This window comes from Agelaius tricolor, unplaced genomic scaffold (assembly GCF_023055355.1).
Source record: "Agelaius tricolor isolate 1412-34295 unplaced genomic scaffold, bAgeTri1.0.p SCAF_66, whole genome shotgun sequence".
In the NCBI taxonomy this organism is placed as follows: Eukaryota; Metazoa; Chordata; class Aves; order Passeriformes; family Icteridae; genus Agelaius; species Agelaius tricolor.
In genome coordinates, this window is record NW_027269326.1 from 407,726 (window position 1) to 425,882 (window position 18,157).

The 18,157-nt window shown below is 60.5% G+C and overlaps 1 protein-coding gene across 4 annotated transcripts; it reads right to left on the reverse strand.

Moving 5' to 3' along the window:
- Positions 1 to 236: 236 nt before the first annotated feature.
- On the reverse strand, positions 237 to 17,569 carry SEMA4A (semaphorin 4A). 4 transcript variants are annotated; one of them, XM_071456759.1, is made up of 15 exons: positions 17,523 to 17,569; positions 8,031 to 8,168; positions 6,661 to 6,821; positions 6,483 to 6,545; positions 6,308 to 6,406; positions 5,730 to 5,835; positions 5,511 to 5,627; positions 5,295 to 5,425; positions 4,617 to 4,798; positions 3,895 to 4,045; positions 3,474 to 3,663; positions 3,273 to 3,388; positions 3,021 to 3,184; positions 2,833 to 2,945; positions 237 to 1,818 (listed from the first exon to the last, which is right to left on the reverse strand). In XM_071456759.1, exons 2-15 carry the CDS (start codon positions 8,164 to 8,166, stop codon positions 1,232 to 1,234), a joined length of 2,316 nt encoding a protein of 771 aa, XP_071312860.1. In that variant the 5' UTR covers positions 8,167 to 8,168; positions 17,523 to 17,569; the 3' UTR covers positions 237 to 1,231. The 4 variants fall into 4 exon arrangements, with proteins under 4 accessions (XP_071312860.1, XP_071312857.1, XP_071312859.1 ...); XM_071456756.1 differs by lacking the exon at positions 17,523 to 17,569 and adding an exon at positions 12,169 to 12,396; XM_071456758.1 differs by lacking the exon at positions 17,523 to 17,569 and adding an exon at positions 10,717 to 12,017.
- Positions 17,570 to 18,157: the final 588 nt, after the last annotated feature.

The window sequence follows — 18,157 nt, forward strand, 5'->3', positions numbered from 1 at the left end:
TCGCTGCATGTGCACGCTGCACAGGAGCACAGGTCCCTGCACGCTCACGAGTGTCCCTGCCCACTCACGGGTGTCTCTGAATGCCCACAGGTGTCCCTGCACACCACGAGTGTCCCTGCACACCCACTCATGTCCCTGCACACCCTCATGTGCCCACGCGTTCCCCTGGCCCAGCCTTGCACACCCCAAAAGGCCCTCGGGGCTTCTCCACGGACCCAGCAATGTCAGGCGTTGAGTTTTCCTTTTTTTAATAAAAAAAGCAAAGAGCAGGAAAATGTACAGCTGGGTTGGCTTTGAAAAGGCGGCTCAAGGATGCTGGAAATGGGGTGGGGGGACAGTCAGGGAGCAGTGGGGGCACCCAAGGGACCATGGAGCACTGAGGGGTGGGTGGCAGTGCAGGGTGGGTGCCCACAGGGCTGGATTAGGGAGCCCATCCTGCACAGCTTGCCTCATCCTGAGGTTTTTGTGGAACTTGTTGTCTTTTCCTGGTGTCAGCATCCAGTTTCCAGCCATGCCTGCCCCACGGTGACATTTCTCCTCTGAGCCACATTCTTTGCCTATCCCCATGTCCCCATGACCTCTCTCCCTGTCCCACTCCCTTGCTCCCAGGGCCCATTCCACCCTCACCCCTGGAATGTGAGCCTTAGGTTAAAACAGGTGTATTAAATAAAACAAACCCAAAAAAACCCCATGCTGAGGTTTTTATACAACCTGGGTTTTTTTCCTGGTGTCAGCATCCACTGTTTCCAGCCATGCCCACCCCACATCCTTGCCCCACAGTGACGTTCCTCCTCTGTGCCACATCCATGACCTCTCTCCCTGTCCCACTCCCTTGCTCCCAGAGCCCGTTCCATCCTCACCCCCAGAATGCGAGCCTTAGGTTAAAACGGGTGTATTAAATAAAACAAAACCAAAAAAACCCAAAAAAACCCATGCTGAGGTTTTTATGGAACCTGTTTTTTCCTGGTGTCAGCATCCACCATTCCCAGCCATGCCCACCCCATGGTGACATTTCTCCTCTGTGCCACATCCTTTGCCTGTCCCCATGACCTCTCTCCTTGTCCCACTCCCTTGCTCCCAGAGTCCGTTCCATCCTCACCCCCAGAATGCGAGCCTTAGGTTAAAACAAGTGTATTAAATAAAACAAAAACAAAACCAAAAAAAACCCTTTCACAGTCCCACCCCTCCCCACATCCCCCCTCCCCAGGGTCTCCCTGACCCACTGCTGGTGTCACGCCGTGTCCCCTGCCGGCACGTGCAGCCTGTTGTTGTCCACGTCGACGTCCCCGCCAAGCTGGAGGCAGCACGCCTGGGAGCCTTCGTCCTCCTCCTCCTCCTCAGTGGCAGCTCCGGGTGCCGGGGGCTCCCCGGTGCCCCCGTTGAGGGGCACCTTCTCCCTCTGGCGTGACGGGGGGCTGTGGGGCGTGCTGCAGCCCCTCACCTTGCTGCGAGCTCTCAGCTGGTCCCGGTAGGCCATGAGGGCCAGGCAGGCGGCCCCGGCCAGCGTCACGGCCAGCAGCACCGTCACCGTGACAAACTGGGACCAGTACGAGCGGGGGGGCGAGCTCTCCTGGCCCAGCTGGGCCGCGCCAGAGTCCCTGAGCTGGTAGCGAGCCACGGTCCAGGTGTAGCCGTTCTCTGTGGCCTGGCAGGTGTAGGTGCCCTCCATTCCCTGCTGCATGATGACCACCAGGGTGTGGTCAGGCTGCACCACCGTGTGCCCCTGGGCACTGCCAGGCTGCTGCCAGCTGTAGGTGGCCAGGGCGGAGCGGCGAGGGCACGGCAGCTGGACCACGGCGTTCAGCGGGGGGCTGAGCCCTGTGGGTGTGGAGAACAGAGTGATGTGGGTCACCTGAGGCAGAGTGGAACATTTTCTAGGGTAGAAATCTATTTTGATTTAGGTAGAGCGTACATCTTTAAGTATGTAGCTTGCTGTGTAGTCTAGCGGCAAAAAGCCTAAGTGTTGCAGATATCTTTTATGAAAAATCCTTTCCTTAGGATTTTTCCTCCTGAGAAGCTGAGAGGCCTCAGGAACAACATGTAACCAATGGTTATCTGCTGCTGTGGAATGCAACAGGTGCATCTGGGATTGGTCTCATGTGGTTGTTTCTAATTAATGGACAATCACAGCCCAGCTGGCTCAGACTCTCTATCCAAGACACAAACCTTTATTATTCATTCCTTCTTTTTTCTATTCTTAGCTAGGATTCATCACCTTCTGATGAAATCCTTTCTTCTATTCTTTTAGTATAGTTTTAATATAATATATATCATAAAAGAATAAATCAAGCCTTCTAAAACGTAGAGTCGAATCCCTGTCTCTTCCCTCAACCTGAGACTCCTCTGAACACCATCACACCTAAGCTCAGAGAAACTGCTTCAGTGAAAGACAGAGATAAGGGGGTAGAAGACAGAAAGTGATAGAGAGAGACAGAGACTGCTGTGAGAGCAACTCAAACCTGACCTAGGAATTTTTTCTGATAAAGAAGAACTAGCGGCAAATGTCACGCGAACTTCGTAAAAAATAAATACGTAAATATTTATAAAATATAATGTGAATATTTATAAATGTATAATGTAAATATTTATAAATATAAATGTCACTATTTCTAAAAGAAATATTGTGAAACTGTATGCATGTCTGTTTGAGAGGGGGACCTGAAGTTCCCAGAAGTACGCATGTGACCTTAAGGGAACCATTCCCACATGCGTCCAGCGCTGTAATAAACATACCGGCTTTACAACTTTCCCAAAAGCTGTAGAGTTTTGTTTATCCCTGCAAAACACACCCCATGAGCCCCATCCCACCCCCCGTGTACCCCCATACTCAACCCTGCACAGCGGGATCCTCCGGTGCCCCCCAGGAGCGGGGCATGGCCGCGCTCCTCCCGCGGTGGCACACGGCGTCCGGTCTTCCCCTCTCAACATCCTGCAGCCACTCACTCCTGCAGCCAGGAGAGAGGGGTCAGCAGCATCCCAGCGACCCCCAGAGCCCCTCCAGCGCCCATCCTGCTGCTCACTTGTTCTCGCTGGCCAGGTGGGCGGGCAGGCAGGCGCCCCTGGGGCTGTGCCAGGCGCAGTAGGGGTCCCGTGCCAGCACGCACTCGGCACAGCTCTGGTGCAGGCTGCAGTTGGCCAGCGGGACCTGCAGGACGCCTCTGGAGTAGCCCACGTAGAGGATGCCCTGGGGAGGGAGAGGAGCAGGGCTGAGCTTTCCCCCAGTGCTGGTTTTGGGTGGCTGTTGGGTGTCTGGGTGCTCACACCTGCCCTACCTTCCCTGGTGCCAGCAGCAGGTTCTTCACCGGCTCTGGCGCTGCAAAGAGCTGGATGCTCTCCACGATGTGGGCACTCTCAGGCAGCTCCACTGCCTTGTGCAGGAGACCTTTGTCTGTGGGGCATGGGGGACATTGCTGAGGCTTTGGAGCCGGAGGGGATGGGATGGGTGACCCTGTGTGCCCCCCATGTCACCCCACCTGTGGCCAGGAACATGACACGGTACTTGGTGCCCAGCACGCCGTGAGTCTCGTGCACCGTGATGCGCGTGTAGGTGACATCAGACTTCACCAGGAGAGGCTGCCCATGGAGGGGTGACACCTTCCCGTCCATCAGGAAATGGTTCTTCATGAAGCTGAGGGCCATGTCTGAGGAGGCACCCATGGAGCACTGTGGGGGAACAGAGGGGTTTGTGCTGGGGTGGGAAACTGAGACACGGGGAGGGGAGGATGTGCTGCCAGAACCACGCTGCCCTGGCCAGCATCAGTGGGGTGCAGAGGGACCCCTCTCCTTTCCCATCCCACCTGCAGGTGTGGGCACACAGGGATACACAGAGCCCATCTCCTGGGGACCAGCATTGTCCCCTGGTGGGGAGCACACCCCTGAGTGGGCAACACTCACACTACCAGGCCGGGGACTCATGTCAGGGCCACTGTAGACGGTCCAGCGAGAGCTCTCCTTGTTCAGCTCCTTGTACTTGCCCTCGAAGACCTCCTCCAGATCCTCCTGTCTGTAGGCACAGACAGCGGCGCTGCCCGCTCTGCCCGCCTGCCTGCAGGGAGGGACAGCCGGTGGGCAGCAGCAGGGCACGGGCCCCTGGGCTCCCTCCACAGCCCTGGGCACTCACCAGTGTGAGGTGAACAGCCCTGGGCACTCAGCACTGTGAGGTGAATGGCCCTGGGCACTCACCAGTGTGAGGTGAACGGCCCTGGGCACTCAGCACTGTGAGGTGAATGGCCCTGGGCACTCACCAGTGTGAGGTGAACAGCCCTGGGCACTCACCACTGCCAGGTGAACAGCCCTGGGCACTCCCCAGTGCCAGGTGAACAGCCCTGGGCACTCACCACTGCCAGGTGAACAGCCCTGGGCACTTCCCAGCGCCAGGTGAACAGCCCTGGGCACTCCCCACTGCCAGGTGAACAGCCCTGGGCACTCATCAGTGTGAGGTGAACAGCCCTGGGCACTCATCAGTGTGAGGTGAACGGCCCTGGGCACTCAGTACTGTGAGGTGAACGGCCCTGGGCACTCCCCAGTGTGAAGTGAACAGCCCTGGGCACTCCCCAGTGTGAGATGAACAGCCCTGGGCACTCCCCAGTGTGAGGTGAACAGCCCTGGGCACTCACCACTGTGAGGTGAACACCGCGTAGAAATCGGCGCAGCCGTCGCCGTCGCTGTCGTTGCAGGGCAGAGCAAAGGCGTGGTGGATGACGTTGAAGGGGAAGTGGCCGGGCTCGGAGCACTCCAGCTGCGCCTTCAGGAAAGTTGTCCACTTCTTCTGCAGCACCTTGTCCCCCCCTACATCGCTCTGCAGGAGGGTGCTCATGACCAAAGTGACAAGACCCCTTTGCCATTATCCCCCATCATCTTTGCTATCACAGTACAACTATCATCCCCATTATGGTCTCTTGTCACTGTCCCTGTCCCCTTGTCTCCTGTCACATCATCATCGTCCCCCACTGTCGCTCTGATATTTTAAGATTTTCTAAGCTTTCTGATGTTGACGTTCTTGTAGCAAACTTTCTCACACACCTTCTGTAAATAACTCATTGCTTTGCATTCTTTTACAGAAGAAATTTGATAGAGTGTTAGTTTGTCCAGTGTCATTGGAGAGGTGGCACTGTCACCCTCCAATCCACTGTCACTTTTAGAAAACTATAAATGTTAAAGCCAGATAATAAACTTCCCTTTTTTTCTTCTTCACCTTGAGAGCAGCAGCGTGCACTTGTGTTCTTTCGTGTCCTACAGTGACAGCCCATCGCTGTACCCCCAGTGCAGCCCACCACCATTCCCTGCTGTCACACCTTGCAGACACGGGCCACCCGTGGCACCAGGAGCCTCTCAAAGAAGTCGAACTCCTCTGCTGTCTCCTCGAAGAAGAAGTAGACCTTGTCATCCCGAGGGAGGCTGAAGGAGGCCACGAAGGCGGCGTCGGCTGCAGGCACAGGTGGGTGAGAAGCTGGGGCCATGGAGGGCTGCAGCACCTCCCTCCCCAGGTGCAGCACCTTCCCTCTGCTCACCCGAGAGCCAGCGAAGGAAGTCGTCTGTCTTGAGCAGGGTGCGGGTGCCCAGCGAGCGGGAGATGATGGGCTCGTTGCCCTGGAAGTTGTTCATGGTGCCAGCATAGAGCTCTCCATCTGCCCAGGGACACAGAGGGGGCTAAGCCATGGTGAGGACCCCCCACCCTCGCCCTCCACTGCATGGGAGCCCAGCTGAGAGGCCACTGGGCCCATACTCACCCACCAGCAGGGCCGTGTAAGTGTGCTGGGGATCGAAGGGGCACTGGCCCTTCCCGTCCAGGAAGGACTGTCCTCTGCCACTGGTCAGTGTGAAGCTTTCCAGGTGCTGTGCAAAAGGGGAGAAAAATCAGCCAAAGGACTGAAAACAACCCCAAATCTGTAGGGAATGAGTGTGGAATACCTTGCAGACATAGGGTGGCCCATGCCTTCAAGGTGGGTGCAGGGATGATGACAGAGGATGCTGGGGGTACCCGGCTCCTGTCACCTTCCCTCATTTTCATTTTGGGGAGTGGCAGTCCCCACCACGTGCTCAGCATGGAGGAGGCTGAGGCAGGGACAGAGAGCCTGGAGTCAGCTGAAGGGACCCAAAATTGGGGTTTCCCTGCCAGAGGAAGAGTTGCTGGCAGCTGAATGAGAATCACCAAAGGCTCCTTTAGCAGATGGGACACCAAGATGTCCCTTGGGGGGGACACCCAGCACCCCCATGATGCAGCTCACTTCTGGGCCCATATTTTGTGGGTCCTCACAAAATACAACCCCAGAGAGCCCCAGGATGCTGCCCTGGGGAGGCCACTCACAATGTAGGTGCATGCAGGGCTGAAGGCGTAGGTCCCACAGGCGTAGAGGTGGGTCTGGTTCAGGGCCACCAGGACTCGGATGAAGTTGAAGCACTCAGTCTGAGGGGGAAAGAGTTGGGTGCTGAGCACCCTCATAGCTTTGTGGGACCCCTGAGCCCCCACAGGGCCAGCTCACCTCTTGGCTCTTCTTCTTAAAAGCACATTTAGATGTTTTCTCATCTGTGGGTCCCCACTTTATCTACAAAGGAAACTAAGATGTTCCTGGGCTGTCGAGCCCAGCCCTACGGGAAAACTGAACCACAGCAGAGGCGCCTCCCTCTCCCACCTCTCCAAAAGGTGGTGCTGCTGCTCACCGAGGCTTTGGCACGGATGCTGCCGGGGGTGCCAACGGTGAGGGCCAGCAGCCAGTCGCGTGCCCCCACGTAGAGCTCCTCCTCGCTCTCATCCAGGAGGAAGATGTCGTAGTGGGACACGTTGTCCTGGCTGAAGTGGGTGAGGGTCCGCCGGGGGTCCCCTGGCAGGAGCAGAGGGGGTGAGGGGAGCCCAGGGGTCTCACACACCCACACACAGCCCCACCACCACCCTCTGTGTGCGGATGTGGCAGCAGCTCTGTTTAGCCTCACCACAGGAAATGGGGTGCAGTTCTTCCCCTTCAGATCTCATATCACCATCACCCCTTCACCCTCCAGCTCCCCACTTCCCACTGTCCCCTCCAGCTCCTGCTGCAAGAGCTGAACATCCCCAGGCTGCAGACCGCCAGAAATGGTGTGCATTTCCCCCCGGGCTGTGCCTGTGATGCTTTGGGGCCATGGCCAAGGGTAGTGCTCTGTTTGGGGGATGCACTGCCCCAGAGTGCCAGCCTGGAGGGGTTACAAGCCCCTGAGGTGCCAGATTTGGGGTGTCACCAGCCCCCAGGATGCCCTTGGGCACAGCCAGAGATTGCAGATTCTCGTTCATCCCCAGCAGGCACCGAAACTGGGGGATTTTTGCAATTCTGGGCATGGCTGCACGGGGAAAGGGAAGTGACAGCGCAATCAGGGCTGGAAAGGCACGACCCTGGGGCACAGACCCTCCTGCAGCCTGATTGGCACATCACAGCCCCCCCAGTCCCCTGCTTTGCCACCATGCCGTGCCCTGTCCCTTCCAGAGGCAGCTTTTCATCCCCCCAGGGTGACCCTGAGCAGACCCTGGCTGCCAGCTGGGTGACACTGTAGGATGTGCCCCATTGGGTGTTGAGGTGCCAGGAAACCTCATCTACTCTCATCCCCCCCACACCACCTGCAGCCACTGGTGCTGTCCCCAACCCACTGAGCATCACTGATGGGCCAGGGGTGGCTACACTGGGGGACACCCCAAGATTCCTGATGCTGTCACTGTCCCCAACCCCACTGAGGGTCACTGATGGGCCAGGGGTGGCTACACTGGGGGACACCCCAAGGTTCCTGATGCTGTCACTGTCCCCAACCCCACTGAGGGTCACTGATGGGCCAGGGGTGGCTACACTGGGGGACACCCCAAGGTTCCCGATGCTGTCACTGTCCCCAACCCCACTGAGGGTCACTGATGGGGCAGGGGTGGCTACACTGGGGGACACCCCAAGGTTCCCGATGCTGGATGCTCAGCCCTGGGGATGGACACTGTCCCACGCAGAGGCTGTGTGCCCCCCTCCCCAGCTGTGTGCCCCCCTCCCCAGCTGTCCCCGCTGTCCCCGAGCTGTACTCACCGCTGGGGAAGGCGAGGCGGGGCAGGGGCTCGGCGCAGAGCAGGGCAGCCGGCACCACCACCCCGCAGAGCAGGCGGAGGGCGGCGGGCATGGCTGGGGGCGGCAGGGCTGCGCCCCAGGAGGGTCCCACCACCATCCCTGCGGGGAGGGACGGGGTTCAGGACACACGCTGCTGCTGCCGGGCTGGCTGCGTGTCGCTGCACCCGGCGGAAACCAGAGGGGGGAAGCGGCACCCGAGAGAGGGAGGGGGGACGGGGGTGCCTGCAGTGCTTCCCCCCCCCAGTTTGGGCACGAACTTCCCACTGCCATACCAGCACCCAGAGAGGTGCCCTCGGCCCCTGGGCTCCTCACCAACATCTCTGGCACGGTCGGGATGTCCCCTCGCCGTGTGGGGCTCCTGTAGCACAATCTCTGGCCCAGAGATGTCCCCTCACCCTTTGGGGCTCTTGCACCAAAATCTTGGCACAGTCAGGATGTCCCCTCTCCCTCTGGGTTCCTGCACCACAATCTCTGGTACAGTCAGGATGTCCCCTCTCCCTCTGGGTTTCTGTACCACAATCTCTGGCACAGTCAGAGACATGCTGTCAACTTCTGGGGCTCCTGTACCAAAATTCTGGCACAGTCAGAGATGTCCCCTCACCCTCTGGGGCTCCTCACCACAATCTCTGTTACAGTCAGGATGTCCCCTCACCCTCTGGATTCCAGCACCAACATCTCTGGCACAGTCAGAGATGTCCCCTTGTCATGTGGGGCTCCTGCACCACAATCTCTGGCAAAGAGATGTCCCCTGGGCCTCTGTGCTCCTGCACCAACATCTCTGTTTCAGTCAGGATGTCCCCTCGGCCTCTGTGCTCCTACACCAAAATCTCTGGCACAGTCAGAGATGTCCCCTCACCCTTTGGGGCTCCTGCACCAACATTTCTGCATAGAGATGTCCCCTTGCCATGTGGGGCGCCTCACCAACATCTCTGGCACATTCAGAGATGTCCCCTCAGCCTCTGTGCTCCTGCACCACAATCTCTGGTACATTCAAAGATGTCCCCTCACCCTCTGGGGTTCCTGCACGGGACCCTGGCACAGAGACATCCAGAGGCTCCTGCCTTTGTCCCCAGAGCCTCAGAGCCCATCCCCACCAGGGATTCCTCTGCCTGGCTCCATCAGTTATCACAACATCCATAAAATGGTGAGGAACACACACAGGAACCCCCTTCTTGCAGCTCTTTCTGCAGCACTGGGGAAAGAGCCACATCTGCAGAACCTGGCGGCGCCCAAACCCCTTTGCCCACGGCCACCGCGTCCCCAGCGAGCAGCATTACCTCTCTGGCAGCCGAGGACGGAGCCTCTCACCTCCAGCCCTGCCACAGGGGCCCCAGGCAGGTGCCCGAGCCCCGGGGGCTGCGGCCACGAGCGTCCCGCGGCTCCATGCCCGGATCTGCTCCAAGCTCCCAGCCCGGCTCTGCTGAGCCCGACCCAGCCCAGCCCAGCCCCGCGTGGCTCCGGGAACCTGAAAGTCCTGCTGGAAGAGGACGAGCCCCGGCAGGTTGGGGCAGTGGGTGCCTGAGCCCGCCTCCCCTGCCTCGCACCCCCGCGGGGACAGCAGCGGAGCCTGGTGGAGGCAGCCGGGATGGGAACCGGGATGGGAACCGGGGAGCTCTGCTCCTCCAGCTGGGTGCCCAGGGGGTGGCAAAGTGGGGGACAAGGATGTGCCCATGTGCCAGGCTTTGCTCGCTCAAAATCTTTGGGGTGAGGAAAATAAATGGCATTTTTCCTGTGGATTGTGCGGGCCAACAGCAGGCCCGAGCATCATCCCCAAAACAGCCCCATGGGGACAGGCATCACCCAGGAAATCAAACCCCAAAACAGCTCCATGGGGCACCCCAAAACAACCCCATGGGGACAGGCATCACCCAGAAAACCTGCACCCCAAAACAGCCCCATGGGGCACCCACAAACAACCCCATGGGGACAGGCATCACCCAGAAAACCAAACTCCAAAGGGAACAGGGCTCCCCAAAATATCCCCATGGGGCACCCCAAAACAGCCCCATGGGGACAGGCATCACCCAGAAAACCAAACCCCAAAACAGCTCCATGGGGCACCCCAAAACAACCCCATGGGGACAGGCATCACCCAGAAAATCAAACCTTAAAACAGCCCCATGGGGCACCCCCAAAACAGCCCCATGGGGACAGGCATCACCCAGAAAACCAAACTCCAAGGGGGAACAAGGCTCCCCAAAATAGCCCCATGGGGCACCCCAAAACAGCCCCATGGGGGCTCCCACAAACAACCCCATGGAGCACCCCAAAACAGTCCCATGGGGCACCCACAAACAACTCCATGGGGCACCCCAAAACAGCCCCATGGGGCACCTACAAACAACTCCATGGGGCACCCACAAACAGCCCCATGGGGCACCCACAAACAACTCCATGGGGCACCCACAAACAGCCCCATGGAGCACCCCAAACAGCCCCATGGGGCACCCCCACAAAGCTCCCACAGCTGTTCCACAATCCCATTTTCCCCTGGAGATTCCATCCTCAAGCCCAGGCTGCTCTGGGATGGCTGCAGGCAAGAAACCCCCCAAAACCAAAGCCCTGGAGCTGCTCAGCATACCTGAGGCACCCCAATATCCCTGTGGACAAGGCTGAGGAGCATCCTGCCCTGCTGGGGCCTCCTTACCTGCCTCTGCCACGGCCCGAGCAGCCCAGGGGAGCCCCGGGAGGGCAGAGCTGTGCTCAGCACCTTGCTTGGCTGGGACAGAAGCTCCTTGTGAGCGCAGAACACAGAAAGTAGGTTACTCTGCCCCGGATTTCCCACTTGGCACGGGGCTGCTGGGGGACGGGGCCGCACGGAGCCTCGGACCGGCCCCATTGTTCTGCCCTGGGCTGCAGCCACCGAGGCCGTGGAGGGGGGGATGGAAACGGGAGCAGAGGCTCCTCAGAGAGGCTGGAGATTTGATTTGGCTCCTCAGAGAGGCTGGAGATTTGATTTGGGGCTGTGGCGAGGCTGAGGAAACCACCAGTGTTGCCCAGCGTGAGGCAAGGCTGACGCAAGATGTGAGGTGACCGCAGCCCCAAGGCTGCCCCTGGAATCCCCTCTCAGCCTCGTCTCTCCTCTTTTTTGGGCCCTCTGGTCATGGTGGGCTGGGGATGTAATTTACAGGGTCCCTCTGTAGGATTTGGCACATGGGAGGGAGACCAAGGGTGGTTCAGTTCCCTCTGGTGCTTTCAGGCTGAGCACAGCTGGGGTTTGTTTCGTGGGTCTTGCTCCTGCTGGGATCTCCTCCTGGAGGATTCCCTCTAAGGCAGGGAGCGTTGTGCTGTCAGTGAGCACAGAGCCACAGGATGGAGCCAGGCCCAGCCCTGGTGCTCCCCAAGGTGGGCTGTGAGGGGTGCAGGGCAGCTGTGGAGCTGGTGGCACCGATGTGCCGGCTGCTCAGGCATTCCCCCTGCCTCAATTTCCAGGAGTTTGGTCCTTCTCTGCAGCTGGGCTGCAATTCCCTGGCCATGTCAGCTCCCAGGAGCATCCCCGTGGGGTGGGGGTGCAGGAATGCTCCCAACACCCACGAGGGGCTGGGGCAGCTGGGCCTGGGGGAAGCCCCGAGATCCAGATGTGCGGGGGAAGCCCCGAGATCCAGATGTGCGGGGGAAGCCCCGAGATCCAGATGTGTGGGAGATGGAAGGCAAGGCAGGAGGGGGTGGGCCAAAGGCACGGGAGGATGGAGGGGAGGAATTTGGGGGCTGATCGTGCCGGTTGTGTGGGGTTGCTCCGTACAAAGGGTGGGGAGAGCTGGGGGGTGCAGGTAAGAGAGAGGAGGATGCACGGGAGGGAGCTGAGGGGTGCAGGAGGTGTGGAGGGGCGCACAGCAGGTGGGGGAAAGGGAAATTTGGGAGGAATGTGAAGGCAGGGGGTGCGGGGGGTACCGGGGGGTACCGGGGGTCACCCCAGGGCCGCCGCCTCATCCTCTTTGTTGTTGTTGCTGGCAGCATCAGCGCTGGGGGTCCCCCAAGCCCAACCCCACTATGGCGATTTCCCCCTTCCCCCTCCACCTCCCGCCCTCGCCGAGCCTCCCCAGAGCCCCCGGGGCCCCCCGGCCGCCCCCGGCCCCGGTGGCGGAGCGGCGGTACCGACCTGCGGCGGGCGGGCGGGAGCAGCATCCCCCGGCCCCGCATCCGGCTCACGTCGCCATGGCTACGGCTGTACCGCGGCCCCCCCGCACCGACAGACCCTGACGGACGGACGGACTGACGGACACGGGGCTGCGCAGCCCAAACACCCCCGCACCGACAGACCCTGACGGACAGACTGACGGACACGGGGCTGCGCAGCCCAAACACCCCCGCACCGGGGCACGGAGGGGGCTCTACCGCCCCCCACCCCACACAACACCGAGCCGGCAGCCCCAGGAGGGGCAGGGACACCCGTCTGCCCCCACGATGTGTGTTACATCCTCTCCTGACACGTTCCTGTGCCCCCTGAGCTACGCTGGGGTCCTTCATCCCAGCTGTGCTCTCAGCTTTTGGCAACGAGTCCCTGCACCCCCATCTCAGCACCCCCAAACCCACACCCTATCCCTGCACCCCCAAACCCACACCCTATATCTGCACCCCCAAACCCACACCCCATCCATGCACCCCCAAACCCACACCCTATATCTGCACCCCCAAACCCACACCCCATCCATGCACCCCCAAACCCACACCCTATATCTGCACCCCCAAACCCACACCCTATATGTGCACCCCATCCCTGCACCCCCATCTCAGCACCCCCAGATCCAGACCCTATCCCTGCACCCCCAAACCCACACCCTATATCTGCATACCCCCATCCACACCCCATATCTGCACCCCCAGACCCACACCCTATATGTGCACCCCATCCCTGCAGCCCCATCTCCACACCCCCACACCCCATCTGTGCACCCCCAGACCCCATCCCTGCACTCCTACACACACACCCCATATCTGCACCCCCAAACCCCATCCCTGCACCCCCACACCCCATCCCTGCGCCCCTACACACACACACCCCCCATATCTGCATCCCCAAACCCCATCCCTGCACCCCCAAACCCTATTCCTGCACCCCACATCCCATCCCTGCACCCCCAGTCCCCATCCCTGCACCCCACACCCCATCCCTGCACCCCTACACACACACACCCCATATCTACACCCCCAAATCCCATCCCTTCACCCCCAGACCCCATCCCTGCACCCCCAGACCCTATTCCTGCATTCCCCACACACACCCCATCCCTGCACCCCCAGTCCCCATCCCTGCACCCCTACACACACACCCCATCCCTGCACCCCCCAAACCCTATCCCTGCACCCCCACACCCCATCCCTGCACCCCATTCCTGTCTCAGCCCTCCCACTGGACCCATCTCAGGTGAGTGCTGCTGGCTCTGGCTTCCCCTGCTGTGGATTTGGGGGGTCCCTGGAGCGCCTTGGGGTGCAGCCGTGGCACCAGGCTGCATGTGCATGTCCCCCCCCCTGCCCCCAGCATCCACAAATTCTGCTTTAGGGCATTTCCCCCTTGGAATTCCCCTTGCAGGAAGCCTGGCCTGGCTGGAGCTTGCAGACCTCACTGTGGAACTTTCTCCCTTCCCCTTCCCAAGCTGTGTGGGAACCCCAAAACAGGATCCCCAGGCACCACTTCCTCCCCCCTGTGCAGCCACCTCAGCCCTGCACAGGAGAGGTGCCAGCCCTGCACCAGCTGGGGAGCAGCAGCAGCACCCCAAAAACCTCCAGCATTGCCCTGCCAGGGCTGGGGTGCAGCAGCAGCACCCCAAAAACCTCCAGCATTGCCCTGCCAGGGCTGGGGTGCAGCAGCAGCACCCCAAAAACCTCCAGCCTGCAGCATTTCCCTGCCAGGGCTGGGGTGCAGCAGCAGCACCCCAAAACCCTCCAGCATTGCCCTGCCAGGACTGGGGTGCAGCAGCAGCACCCCAAAACCCTCCAGCATTGCCCTGCCAGGGCTGGGGTGCAGCAGCATCAGCACCCCAAATCCATCCAGCCTGCAGCATTGCCCTGCCAGGGCTGGGGAGCAGAGCCAGCACCCCAAAAGCCTCCAGCATTGCCTTGCCAGGGCTGGGGTGCAGCAGCAGCACCCCAAAAACCTCCAGCATTGCCCTGCCAGGGCTGGGGTGCAGCAGCAGCACCCCAAAAACCTCCAGCCTGCAGCATTGCCCTGCCAGGGCTGGGGAGCAGAGCCAGCACCCCAAAACCCTGCAGCATTGCCCTGCCAGGGATGGAGAGCAGCAGCAGCACCCCAAAAACCTCCAGCCTGCAGCATTGCCTGGAGTTCTTGTCCTGCCAGGGCTGTAGAGCCAGCATCAGCACCCCAAAACCCTCCAGCATTGCCCTGCCAGGGCTGGGGAGCAGCAGCATCAGCACCCCAAATCCATCCAGCCTGCAGCATTTCCCTGCCAGGGCTGGGGTGCAGCAGCAGCACCCCAAAACCCTCCAGCATTGCCCTGCCAGGGCTGGGGAGCAGCAGCAGCACCCCAAAAACCTCCAGCCTGCAGCATTGCCCTGCCAGGGCTGGGGTGCAGCAGCAACACCCCAAAACCCTCCAGCATTGCCCTGCACCAGCTGGGGAGCAGCAGCAGCACCCCAAAACCCTCCAGCATTGCCCTGCCAGGACTGGGGTGCAGCAGCAGCACCCCAAAACCCTCCAGCCTGCAGCATTGCCCTGCCAGGGCTGGGGTGCAGCAGCAACACCCCAAAACCCTCCAGCATTGCCCTGCACCAGCTGGGGAGCAGCAGCAGCACCCCAAAAACCTCCAGCATTGCCCTGCACCAGCTGGGGAGCAGCAGCAGCACCCCAAAACCCTCCAGCATTGCCCTGCCAGGGCTGGAGAGCAGCAGCAGCACCCCAAAAACCTCCAGCATTGCCCTGCCAGGGCTGGGGTGCAGCAGCAGCACCCCAAAAACCTCCAGCCTGCAGCATTGCCTAGGGTGCCAGCCCTGCCAGGGCTGTAGAGCCAGCAGCAGCACCCCAAAACCCTCCAGCATTCCCCTGCCAGGGCTGGGGAGCAGCACCAGCACCCCAAAACCCTCCAGCATTGCCCTGCCAGGGTTGGGGAGCAGCAGCAGCACCCCAAAACCCTGCAGCATTGCCCTGCCAGGGCTGGGGTGCAGCATCATCACCCCAAAACCCTCCAGCATTGCCCTGCCAGGGCTGGGGTGCAGCATCATCACCCCAAAACCCTCCAGCATTGCCCTGCCAGGACTGGGGAGCAGCAGCAGCACCCCAAAAACCTCCAGCCTGCAGCATTTCCCTGCCAGGGCTGGGGAGCAGAGCCAAGTGCCCCTGCAGCTGCCAGGCTTTGGGAGGTTGGAGCCTTGTGCAGGCATCTGGAAGGAGTTTGTGCCTCGTGCCCAGCAGCACTGGCAGCTGAGCTGGAGCTGGACGCTCCTCAAGGCTGAGCTGCAGCCCCTCAGCCCTGTCTGGACACCCCCAGGGTGCTCTGGGGGGCTCCTCTGACCTGCAGCACATTGGGGTGCAGCTCTGGGGGGTAGCAGTGGGCACAGGCTCACATCTCAACCCCCCCTTTGGGATTAGCAGGGTGGCTTGACCTTAATCTCCCTGGGCATGCAGGGGCCTGGAGGGGCTGCCCTGGGGCTGGCAGGGCCCCCAGCACCCCTGGGCCGTGCCCTGCCTGCAAACCCTGGTGCCTTGCCAGACACTGGAGTCAGGCCCAGCTCTGCCCCATCCCAGTGGTTGCTCCTTGTGCTGCACTTTCCCCCCCCAAAAAAATCTGGTGGTCCTCAAAGCCCGGTGCTCCTGCCTGCCCAGGGTGCCTCTGAGAGACCCCAACGTGGCCATGGCCCTGCTCTGGGACCCCCATCTCCCTGCTGCCACAGCCTCAGGGCTCAGATCCGTGGGACAACAGGAGGAGAGGGACAAACCTGACCTCGAGTCAAGGCTTTGGCTGGAGTAGGCTTGGGCTCTTCCACGGGCTCTTTGTCCCCACAGGGCTGTGTGAGGTCCCTGTGGGCTGCACGTGGCTCCACAGGGATGTGCAAAGGTCCCTGTGGGGTTGTGCAAGGCCCACACCAGGGTGTGCAGTGTCCCTGTGGGGAGTGCATGTGCCCCATGGGGCTCTGTAAGGAGCCCAAAATGTCTGCATGGTCCTTACAGGGCTCTGCAATGGCCCTGGGGGCTCAGTAAGGAACCCAATCATGTCAATATTGTCCTTACAGGGCTCTGCAGTGTCCCTGGGGCTGTGCAGAGACCCCATGTGGGTCTGTAAGGAACCCATAACATCTGTATTGTCCTTAGAGGGCTGTGCAGAGACCCCAAGGGGCTCTATATAAGGAGCCCAAAATGTCAGTATTGTCCTTAGAGGGCTGTGCAGTGTCCCTGGGGCTGTGCAGAGACCCCAAGGGGCTCTATATAAGGAGCTCAAAATGTCAGTATTGTCCCCTGGGAGCTGTGCAGAGACCCCAAGGGGCTCTGTAAGGAACCCATAACATCTGTATTGTCCTTACAGGGCTGTGCAATGTTCCTGGGGCTGCGCAGAGACCCCAAGGGTCTGGCTCTATATAAGGAGCCCAAAATGTCAGTATTGTCCTTAGAGGGCTGTGCAGTGTCCCTGGGGCTGTGCAGAGACCCCATGTGGGTCTGTAAGGAACCCATAACATTTGTATTGTCCTTAGAGGGCTCTGCAGAGACCCCATGTGGGTCTGTAAGGGACCCATCATGTCTGTATTGTCCTTAGAGGGCTGTGCAGTGTTCCTGGGGCTGTGCAGAGACCCCATGTGGGTCTGTAAGGGACCCATAACATCTCTATTGTCCCCTGGGAGCTGTGCAGAGCCCTCATGGGGTTCCAGCTCAGCCTTTGCCCAGTGCCAGGACACCGTGTGCCCGTGGGGGACATGGGGAGGATCCAGGGTGTCAGTTCCCTGTTGCATTTCCCCATGGCAGTTCCCCATGGCAGTTCCCGTGCCTCCTGAGCTGTCTCCTCCCAGGAACAGCAGCACAAGATGCCAGCAGCAAGGCTGGCTTCCCCCATCGCTCCAGAACTTGCTATTTTGGGCACAACCTCGTGACTTTTTGGGGGGCAGGAACCCTGGGGAAGGGTTGAATGCCCATGGAAGGGGACAGGCTGTGGCAGCAATGAGGGGGTGGCTGTCCCAGCGTGGTGTCCCTGAGCTGGCAGGAAGGGGAGGCAAACAGCACAGAGAGGGGCTCAGCGTGTCCCCTCTCATGCTGTGGGCCTCTGTCACCTCCCTGCTCCCCTCTCCTGGAAGGGGAGATGGCACCTCGCCCACCTCGCTGCTTCTCCACAGCCTCCCTTAAAGCTGGGAGGTGGCACCAACACCCAGCACCCCCTGGCACCCCCTGCGCCCCCAAACCTCAGCCCTGCTGAGCCCAAACCTGGGGTGATGCCAGCCCACACAGCACGGGGGACCCGGGCACCCAAGCACAGGGGCAGGGGTACCCCCAGGCTGGGCACCCCGGGCACCTACCTGGCAGTGCCTGCGCCCCGGCCGCCCGCCCGCCTGCGTCCCTCGCTCACATCGCGGCTCCGCAGCGCTGTGCCTGGTAAAGCCGATTATGCAGCGGCTTTACAGCTCCCCTCCCCAGCGTCCTGCCTGGCTGCAGTGCCTGGCACGGCCCGGGGGCACAGGGGGTCCCTTGGCAGAGTGATAGGAGCAAAGCTTCGCTCGGGTTCTGTGCACCCCTAGCCCATCCCAGATTGGGGAGTGTTGGGTCTCCAAAACCCCCAAGAGGAATTTCTGAGTTTTTACCTCAAATTCCAGTCCCCCCCTCAGCCCATCCCATCCCATCCCATCCCATCCCATCCCATCCCATCCCATCCCATCCCATCCCATCCTATCCCATCCCATCCCATCCTGGGGATTGTTCGGTCTCCAAAATCCCCAAGAGGAATCTCTGAGTCTTTACCTCAAATTCCAGTCCGTCCCCCCCCAGCCCATCCCATCCCAGCTTGGGGAATGTTGGGTCTCCAAAACCCCCAAGAGGAATCTCTGAGTCTTTACCTCAAATTCCAGCCCCCCATCCCATCCCATCCCATCCCATCCCATCCCATCCCATCCCATCCCATCCCATCCCAGGGATTGTTCGGTCTCCAAAAGCCCCA

What these genes read in the sequence shown, in the direction of transcription:
- SEMA4A (XM_071456759.1), bottom strand. Translation starts at nt 8,166, where the DNA reads ATGGTGGTGGGACCCTCCTGGGGCGCAGCCCTGCCGCCCCCAGCCATG. An exon ending in GCCCTGCATGCACCTACATT is followed by an intron (nt 5,836 to 6,307) that starts GTGAGTGGCCTC and finishes CCTTTTGCACAG; the next exon opens with CACCTGGAAAGCTTCACACT. An exon ending in TGAGTCCCCGGCCTGGTAGT is followed by an intron (nt 3,664 to 3,894) that starts GTGAGTGTTGCC and finishes GTTCCCCCACAG; the next exon opens with TGCTCCATGGGTGCCTCCTC.